Source organism: Neopsephotus bourkii, unplaced genomic scaffold (assembly GCF_033783945.1).
Source record: "Neopsephotus bourkii isolate Nb327-2 ecotype Australia unplaced genomic scaffold, CSIRO-AGI_Nbou_v1 NB_1451, whole genome shotgun sequence".
Lineage (NCBI taxonomy): Eukaryota > Metazoa > Chordata > Aves > Psittaciformes > Psittacidae > Neopsephotus > Neopsephotus bourkii.
This window is the reverse complement of record NW_026901928.1, coordinates 257200-267176: the sequence shown is the minus strand read 5'-3', so window position 1 is coordinate 267176 and position 9977 is coordinate 257200. Positions and strand designations below refer to the sequence as shown.

Sequence of the window (9977 nt, the reverse complement as noted above, 5' to 3'; positions counted from 1 at the left end):
CAGGCTAGCAAAGCGGCTACTTAACAAGGATTCTATGATAACGTAGGTATGTTATAAAACATTTCCTAAAGGATTCTGAAAGTACCACAACAGTTTCAATTATTTGAAATGAAGATGATGATATTATGACAATAATTTCATAGTTCCCCTTTCAGTAATCCCCACAGAACCTCCTGTAACTACTCTCTTCCCAACATCCATCAGCATCATGAAAGGGATACTATATGAAGGTATCAGTTTAATTAATTTTGGAATATTTCAGATGAGCTTCACGTAAGAAAAGATGCCTCTCAACCATTTTTTCTGGAACAGAGAACCAAGTTTGGTCATTCATATTCAGAAAAGAAATCCAAAACAGAAGATTTGGAGCTTGAAAGCATTTCATATTTGGTTAATTATTTTGAACTGATTGTTTTTCCATTATAAGTTTGTATATCCTGCTATAAATAAATAGAGGTGGCTCTGGTACTACTGGAAAAAAAATCAACAAAATAAAAACAAACAACAAAAGTCTTAATAAAATATATAGATAACATTCTGTAACACAGAAGAAAGTCTATTCACTAGAACTGTTACTCTAAAAGGTGGCAATTTGGTTAATACAGCCGTTGGCCATATCACAATAAATACATTAAACCCTAAAGTATAGCTCTGCAGACAAAGGGCAATACAAATTTACAAGCAGAACTTATCTATCAAAATTATAATGCTCTGGAGAAAACAGACTGGCATAGTGTCCTCAGCAACAGAAGGCTTTTAAAATACACTGCTGGTATTCTTACTAGTCAGGTACAGAACTCAAAAACAGACCTTTGATGACTTCAAATACATCTTATTTCACTACTGCCTTTGCACATGCACAACAGTAAGGTACCACAAAACAGTGAGATAACACACACATGTAAATATCTGATAAAGAACTGAAGAATAAAATACATCCCGCACTATCATACTGCATATGAAAGTGGCTGTTGTTTTTTTCTTCTTATTTTACTTTTTATTCTTTCTTAACTATGAATCTCTTACCACAGAGTAGATCTGAGACTTATGCCTCCTGGCCAGGTCAATAATGTTCACTCCATTATAATAAATATTTTCAAAACACCCATGAAAGTTCCTGTGTGAAAATGTCCCTGATTTTCCAGGCACTGGCATCCCTCCAAAGCTGAGCTTAGAAAGAGAAGAGAAATCAATGATACTATTAAGTAATTTTCTAAGAATGAAGTTGCCAATAGCATAAGATTAAAAGTCAAAGATTGGCCAGAAGTCTGCTTTTTCTCAGCTCTTGCCTTGTATCACATCTATGTGTTAAAAGAACCGGCTAACAAAAATTAGGTTATATTGAGTCATATGTATGCATTAAAATATTCTGAAATGGGGGGGGGGTTGTGGTGGGTTTTTTGTTTTATTTTTTTGTTCTGAGGCTACCTTTTAACAGTTGCTTACTTTTAACAGTCCTACAATAGTGGAGCACAAGAACGCATCAAATTAAGTTATTCTAGGGACGACTGAAAACAAATGAGAGAACTTTTTCCCTTTCAAAATGCTTAGGCTATGCAGTTGCTTATGTTATGATGTATATTTCCTTTGGTTCAGAAAGAAATTGGAAGACTTAATAAGAATAAAAATACATTGAGAGCTATTAAACTAAAAAATATAGCTCTGTCTTGATAAGTCCCTGAGGCAGAAACTGTTAGAAAACAGTAGATTATTTTAGAAAAGCATAGACACAAGGGTGACCTGAGTTATGCTCTGGTCTATGTTTCCACTCTTGGGCACTATCTGATACAGGATCCCAATTTAATTGAACTTTTGAACTCCTTAATTTCAAAGTTATTCTGGTTGACATTGCAGAAAAGGTAATTTTAAATTATACCACTTTTAATTTTGAAATTTCATTCAATATTTAAAATAATTTTATTAAAATATCATATTTAATTCAGTTATTAAGAATTTTTTAATAGTAAAAAATTCAACTCTAAGTACATTGGTTCATACTTTACTGGATTTTTTTAGGCTTTTTTCCAGCTTCTGCTTTCCTTTCTACTCTGTATTTGTAACACATACTTCAAAGTACAGCATGTGGAAGAGAGGAAATATTAATTTGCAATATTAGGGGGGGTGTTAGTAAAAATATATTTACTTGCTAATCAGTTAAAACTTGCATTCATTCTCCCCCCACCTTTTTTTTTTTTTTATTCTTTTTAATTCAAATGATCCTCCAAGCCTTGGCATTATGGTTTGGATTCAGAAACTTAAAGCAGAATCATGACTTTAATCTTGTGAATGATATTTTTGAAATGGGATAATGCAGACACAGAACAGCATGCAATCTTACTCTAAACTGCTGAAAAGCTCAAATGAGTAGAATAAAGTAATTTAGATCTGCAGGCTCCACATATTCTGCACTATCACTCATTTTCTCACCCAACAAACAGGGCAGGGGCAAACATAAATCAGCTAGTCATCACATTACAACTGTGAAATAGTGGTATTTTCAACCAGTGGTGGGAAACTCTCACAGCAAATTACATCTACGCCTTTTCATGAATCTACCACTCATGTAAACAAGATTTTTTCACAGTACATCCGACAGATTTAACAGGAACTGAATTTTTAATATAAACATTTTTTAAATGGTTTTATGTTGATTTATTGTCATTTCCATCAAGCCATAAGTTGATTACTCTGAGTTGGGGTTCATTCCTTACATTTTCTGTATTTTTCTATATATACGTTTCTATAGAATATACATAGAATATAATTTCTATATATTTTTCTGTCTACATTTTTGACATTTGCAGCACTACTGAAACAAAGGTATTAAAATGAATTCTGAGATGAAAAAGATGAAAAGTTTTGAAAACTTTCAGTTGCAAGTCTAGTGGAGCATTAGTAATTTAAGAACATCTCGTTTTCTTTGATTCAGTCCTTTATGAGGCAGAAAATCCCTAAAGTCGCAAGTACTACAAACTTAGCTATATTCTATATCCTTTGCTTTTTTTCACTGCATTTACATATCAAAGTTAATAACGATAATAAAGGAAAAGTAATTTTCACACCTCATAATCAAGGTCCAAATAATTGAATTCTCCTTTTGTATGAAAATGATGAGTGTGTTTATCCACTGTAAAGTTTACTTGATTGTTAAATTGTTCAATGAGAACAGAATGCCACTGCTGATCATCCAAAAGGCTGCCCAGCTTAATATTAATTTGAGCATTAGAAAGATGAGTTTTAGTATCACCTTGAAAGGAAAAAAAAATAACAAACTATTAATTCCATATAAAAATAATTGTTCTAATAGATATTGCTAGTTTATCATACTCTATACATTAAAATCCACTTAATAAATTGAAAAAAGTTTTAGTCAAATAACACCTAACAACTATATCTGATTTTATGAGACTGTAGCTGTTACCTAAATTAATGAGTAGGGACAGCTTCCCTTTAATTAATTCCAGGGTAATGTGGTCTCCATTTTGTCCTTCTCTGTGGAGGAGAATTCCATCACTTTGCATTGTCTTAAACTTCAGAGAAATCACATGTTCACTCATGAGTTTTTGATTAAATGTGTAAATTAGACAACTTTTCCCATCAAAGCCAACCACCTCGGACCCTAGAAGTAAAGAAATGAAAGATAATGTATAATGCTATGTCTAAAAGAAACAGTTGTATGTTACTTCAATGTGATTATGAAGCCCTCCACTAACATCCCTAGATCCACTCCCCTTTGTTAAATGGCATGACACTCTCGTCAGCCCGTTTCACCAGCCTGTCTGGGTTTCTCTAAATTGCAGCAAAACCCTCTAATGTGTTGATCAGTGCTCCAAATTTTTTTGGCTGCAAACGTGCTGAAAGTACACTCTGTTTCATCATCCAGGTCATTAATGGAAGTGTTGGACATCACTGAAACCAGTATCAACCCATGGGCTATACCACAAGTGAATAGACGCAGCTTGACTTTGTACCACTGACCAAAACTCCTTCCAGCAGGCAATTCAGTCTGTTTTTAGTCCACTTCTTTGACCTGAACAGCCTGTACCGATCAGTTGTCTGTGAGGACGTTACAAATATAGCATCAAAAGTCTTGCTAAATTCAACATAACCAACATCAAACACTCCCTTTCACTTACCAAATCAGTTATACCTCTGTAGAGGGCTATTAGTTTGATCAGTTATTTTCCCTTCATAAATCCATTCTATTTCCAACAATCTCCTCCTTTTTTCTGTGTTTGGAAATGGTTCTAGGATTCTTTGCTCCTTTACCTTTCCAGGGATTTAAATGAGGCTGATCAGTTTGTAGTTCCCCAGGTATTCCTTCTTGTGTTTATTGACAATAGGAGTGACATTTGTTCTCTTCCAGTCTTTAGGAACTTCTCCCAGTCACCACTACCTTTCAAACATAAATAAATGTGGCCTCATAATGACTGCAGCCAGCTCCCTTAGCTTTTTCAGGTACATCCCAGTAGGGATGGTATACCTGTGGAAACCCTTCATTTTTGTCTTCCAAAACCTTTACTGGTTTAAAATCCAGGTGGTTTAGTTTTCCTAGACACATCTTTGCATGCTTAGACAGTTTTTATATTCCTCCTGGTCATTTAACCTTACTTCCACCTATTATACACTTCCTTTTTATTCCTGAACTCAATTAGGAGCTTCTTGCTTATCCACGGAGACCCTCTGCTACTTTTGCTCGATTTTCTGCTTTTTGGAATAGACCTTTCTTGAGCTTGGAGGAGGTGGTCCTGGAAAATCAATCTGCCCACCTGGATCCCTCTTCAGGACCATCTCCCATGTCACACTTCCAATCAGGTCCCTGTGCACGAAAGAGCTGCTTTCCTGAGGTCCAGGGCTGTGATCCCATTTGACTTGTTCCTTTCTCTGAGGATCTTGAACATCACAGTCTCATGGCTGTTGCGACCAAGGCTACTGCATCTTTAACTTCCTCCATCAGTTCTTCCTTTTTTGTAAGCATGAGGGCCAGTAGAGCCCTCATGTTTACAGGGCAGAGATCTTGTCAGCTCCTTGATTACCTGTGCTGGCAAGTTGTCATTATAAAATTCCAGAAAACTTCTGGATTGATTATGTCCAGCTATGTTTTCCCACCAGCAGATACCAGGGTGAATAAAGTCAGCAATAAGTACCATGGCCTGTGAACCTTAGGCTTCTTCCAGTTGTCTGAAGAAAGGTTCACCCCTTTCTCCATATTAGGCAGTAAGTAACAGGTATCTGCCACAATGGCACCACCTATAAGCTGTTATCTAATCCTGATCTATAAATTCTGACCTATCTCTTCATCTGTCCCCAGGCAGAGTTCCATGCATCCCTGAAGCTTGCTCACATAAATGTTAACTGCCTTTCCTCATTGACCCGGCTATTCTCTTCTAAAGGATCTGTAACTATGGCACTGTACCAGCCCTGTGAACTATTCCATCCTGTCTTTATAGTCATGATGAATTTATAGTCTTTCAAATACATAAAGAACTCTTATTTTGTGTGTTTTCCATGTTGTGTGCATTAATATGCAGGCACTTCTCTAATTTTTGTGTTTGCACTTCAAATGCTCAAGTGCTTCCTCTTCAGCCCTGGTTTGTTGTATCCATTGTCTTGCTTTTTCACACTGCCCTGAAGCCTTCGGTTCTCAGCCCAGTCCATCACTTCCTCATTTCATTTTATCCATCCTCTCCCTCCCCTGTCATTCGTAGTTTAGAGCTCTCCTCTCCAGGTTAGCCAGTCTGTTAGAACAGGTGCTTTGGCATGGTCAGATGGATTCTGTCTGTTACTAGCACTCCTGATCCTCAGGGTGCCCTAAGTTCGTTAAATTTGGATAACTGTTGCTGACACAAGCAGTGCAACTAGCTGTTGATCCAAAGGATCCATCCAGTGCTCCTCAATCTTTTCATTCTTGTCAGCAAGACAAGAAAAATGACATCTGAGACGCTATGCTCTTTCCCCTAGAGTCATGTAGAAATAAATGAGTGATACCCACCAGGTCACACCTGGCTGTACTGTTGATGCAACAGAGGGAGATAATCTAAAGCATAGACAAACCTTAACAGTCTCTCCACAATGTCCTGGATCTATGTCCCTAGCAAGCAGCAAACCTCCCTAGAAGGCAGGTCAGACAGGCAGATAGAGGTGTTGTCAACACCTTCAATGAGGAGAGTTGGGAACACACCTAAAGGGACATCTTCATAGCATAGAATCATACAGCAGTTTGTGTTGGAAGGGTCTTCCCAAAGATCAGTATTAAAAAGCAAACAAATTCTTCCTTATGTACAATCAAAATCTAAAATCTTGCAGTTTAAAACTATCACTGTTCTGTCACTACAGGACTTGGGGAAAAAAAAAGAATTCTCCATCTTTATTATGCACTCCCTTTAAGTACTGAAAGGCCACAAAAAGGTCTCCCCACATCTTCTCCAGGCTGAACAACCCCAGCCTTTCTTCACAGGAGAGTTGTTTCAGCCCTCTGGTTACTTTCATGGCCCTCCTATGGACTCACTCTTGAGGGTCTATGTCTTTCTTGTGGTGGGGATCCCAGAGCTGGATGTAGCGCTCCAGGTGGGTTCTCATAAGACTGGAGTAGTGGGAAAGAATCAGCTCCTTTGACCTCCTTGATTTTGTACTATAATAGACAAAACAAAAAACTCCTAAGTTTCACAGTTGATAAAAAGAGTAATGCTTGCTGAGGAAATTTCATTATTACATTATAAATGTATGCTTTCTCACTTACATTCATAGTCCTAATGAGTATGCTTAAAGGTAGATTCAGTGTTACAGCTCCATGACAGTACTCCAGTGAAATCTAAGTTCCATCTATGACTAAATTCTATCGGTATTACACAGTTTCACTTTGTTTGGGGGAAACAAGTAAGGAAAGGGAAAATGAAAAGGAAAGGCAAGGGTCAAAACAAGGCACAAGGCAAAGCAAGGCAAAAGGCAAAGCAAAGCAAAAGGCAAAGCAAGGCAAGGCCAAGGAAAGGAAAGCCAAGGAAAGGAATGGACGGGAAGGGGAAAAGCAGAAAAGAACCGATTGCTGAATTTATCCCAGTCATATATAGGAATACCTGTCAAAATCAGTGCAGATTGAACAAGAAACACAAAGGAACTGATAACACTGTGAGAAGCTTGTAGAGTATTTAGAGTTCATAAGTAAAGAAGAAAAAGGTAATTACCCTTGAAAGATAATTTTGTGAAATAAATGAAGATGTAAAGGACACTCAATAAAATATGAAACTATTTTTCAATTGACTGCTTGATGTTTTTCAAGTCAATGGAAATCCAGTATCTATTTGCTAAATTAATTTCACTAAAAATATTTCTGCACATTGTCTGCACGGAAATGAACTCAATTCAAATTAGCTATTGTGCTTAAAGTCAGTCATTTACATTCTACTTTTAAAATCCCTTGCCAACTCAGTGAAGCTATGTTTTTAAATGTGGTTTCTTGATCTTCTTCACATCTTGATGATGTACTTCTTACATACAAAGAATTCATTTACTAAAGGTACAATGAATAAACATGACAATGAATAAATATAATAAAAAATCTACCTAAAAATTAATCCTAGGTTAACTATTTACTTCATCATAACATTAAATGAATGTGGACAGTAAAAACATTAATCAATGTTAAATTTAAATAAATACTAAGAGCTTCCAGAAAAACTTCAATAGCAGAACTTGTGCATTGTTATGTATATATCAAACCAGCTAATTAGATATATTTTTAATAGGTACTGATAACAGCATAGGGTTTTGTTTGTGAAAATACTCTTGTTACTAGTTATAAAGGCAAGAGCATAAACATTTAACACAGGTCTCCAAAATCCCTTTCACAATTCTGCAGCAATAGCTCCTAAGGAGCAAAACCTACTCTTTCCAAATTTGAAAATAAATATAATCAAAACTTTTGCCCACCAGCATACATGAATGCTGCAGATGTTAATCAAAATTCTTGTAACTTTTCTCATGCATGTTTTGTTTTCACCATCTATGCATTACCACTAAAAATAAATTGAAAGAGTTGAGAGAGATAAAGGCTGGGTCTCCTGCAGGTTTATCAGGATAGAAAGAATGAGCCCAGATAGATAGAGTGCCATAGCATTTCCCTCTTTTGTATTTACCAAGTACTCTCAATTTACTTTGTGAAGACTCGTCTTTTGTTTTTCCAATTTACAATGTGTCTTTCTCAATGTAATGTAATCTAAATCATTATTCAGTGAAAATACCTCTGAGAAACTGGAAATTCTAGAAACCTCACACACCATAGGATCAAGAGTTCTACCTGTCCTGAGTAAAAGTTTCAGCTGCAATAACTTTGAAAAACAATTTGGGTTTTGTTAATATTCAAAATAATTGAAATTAATGTTAACGTTCTGTAGAAAAAAAAAAGGCAAAAAATAATGCACATTATTTTGTGCTTTTTTTTTCCTTTTTTGGTTTTAGATATCCTTACTCCTGAAAAAAATTGAATTAAAATGAGAAGTCTGCTTTATGTAGCTTTCCAATTTTGAGGAAGGCAGACCTGGAAAGGTTCACAGTGTTCAGAAAAGTCAGAAAAATGAGGACTAGGATATTGCTTTACAAAAATCCCATGGGGAAAAAAAAAAAACAACAACCAAAAAAAAAAAAACAAAACCAAAAACCAAGTTTTAAATTGTTCATAATTAGCCATACTTAAAATTAACTTATTTACAATCACTTTCACATCAAGCCTTTGAAACTGCATTATCCCAGTTATTAAGTGGTTTAGAAGTCCTCTCTTTGACTGATGTAACTGTGCCATTGATTTTATGCATTCAACCCAGGAAAGGAATGCTCAAAAAGCCTCAAGACATTTAACTGTTAGAGGACTCTGGAAAAAGGTTTGCGTATCATAGTATCTGCAGTGCTTGTTTTTAGGCACTGAGTCTAACAACCTTTTTAATGTATAGTGTGCTTTTAGCACCCAGTTACATTTGTCCTACAATTTTATACAATTGTCATTTTCACATTTAAATCCATCTTTCTGTCTGTCATATGAAGATGTAGGTTTTTTGTTGGTTTTTTGTGGTTTTTTTTTTTTATTACTTATTTTTAGCCTACTGGTTTTCAGAGGATGAAAAGAAAATAAAGCTTTGGAGAAAGAGAGCTTTGTAACTAAGGGAGAAAAGAGTAAGGCAAAAGTAATTCTAATTTCCCTTTTTTAGTGCCAGAACATAGCTTAACATGAGCTCTGTTTTACATGGCTTAATTGTTACAACCTGACAGTTCAGGGAAAGGACACAGGATATACCTGTAGAGGTTCATCAGCCTCTTTTGCATACACCAAGCAGGAAGAACTATCAGGAAGAGGCTAAGAAAGATTTTGGGATGTTTTTCTTGGAAGCCCAAAGTGTTTGTTGCATACCCATGGCACAAGCAGATTTCCTCTGTCCACATAAAGCCAGGTAGACCCCCTGGAAAGGGAAAATATTTCTTTCTTCCCTGCAAGAGAAAGACTTCAGAACAGGTGCAAGAAAAGTGAGGAATATGGTAGATGTAGCAGAGTGAGGACGGGGAAGAACTAAACACAAATACAGGGGAACTTCTTTAATGTTTCATTTAACTCCATAACTGACTACTCTTATTTAGCCTTTCCATTCCGTAAGTGGTAAAAGCCAAAAATGGAAGGACTCGTTCCAGATGCATGCTTTAGAAATATATATAACATGACACCCTTGGCCTAAAAGGTTTACAATAATATAGGAGCTCGCTGTAAGAAAAAAGTAAACAAAACTCCTGGTTAATCCTATGGACATCTATCATGGACATTACCAAACCTCACTGAAACTTTAATTAAAGGGGAAACATTAGTTCTGAGGATGTAAGTTTAACTTATTCAGAGCAGATATTTGGCTGGAAGACAAAGAAGCAGCAACTTGAAAGTAGTGCCAAAAGTTATCCAGCAAGTATTACTTCACTAAGATAGTAGTGACTTTTGGATGTAA

The 9977-nt window shown here is 36.0% G+C and overlaps 1 protein-coding gene across 3 annotated transcripts in view; it reads right to left on the bottom strand.

Annotated features, from left to right (window-relative positions):
• Window positions 1-9977, bottom strand: part of CNTNAP4 (contactin associated protein family member 4) — a 240696-nt gene that overhangs the window by 76603 nt on the left and 154116 nt on the right. For 2 of the 3 annotated variants that reach the window (XM_061368831.1, XM_061368830.1), the window contains exons 5-7: window positions 3422-3619; window positions 3063-3247; window positions 1027-1170 (exon numbers count right to left, since the gene is read on the bottom strand). In XM_061368831.1, coding sequence (XP_061224815.1) covers window positions 1027-1170; window positions 3063-3247; window positions 3422-3619 — 527 coding nt within the window. Of the gene's footprint in view, window positions 1-1026; window positions 1171-3062; window positions 3248-3421; window positions 3620-9977 lie in introns of those variants that run through there. The other variant, XM_061368832.1, reaches the window with a different exon arrangement.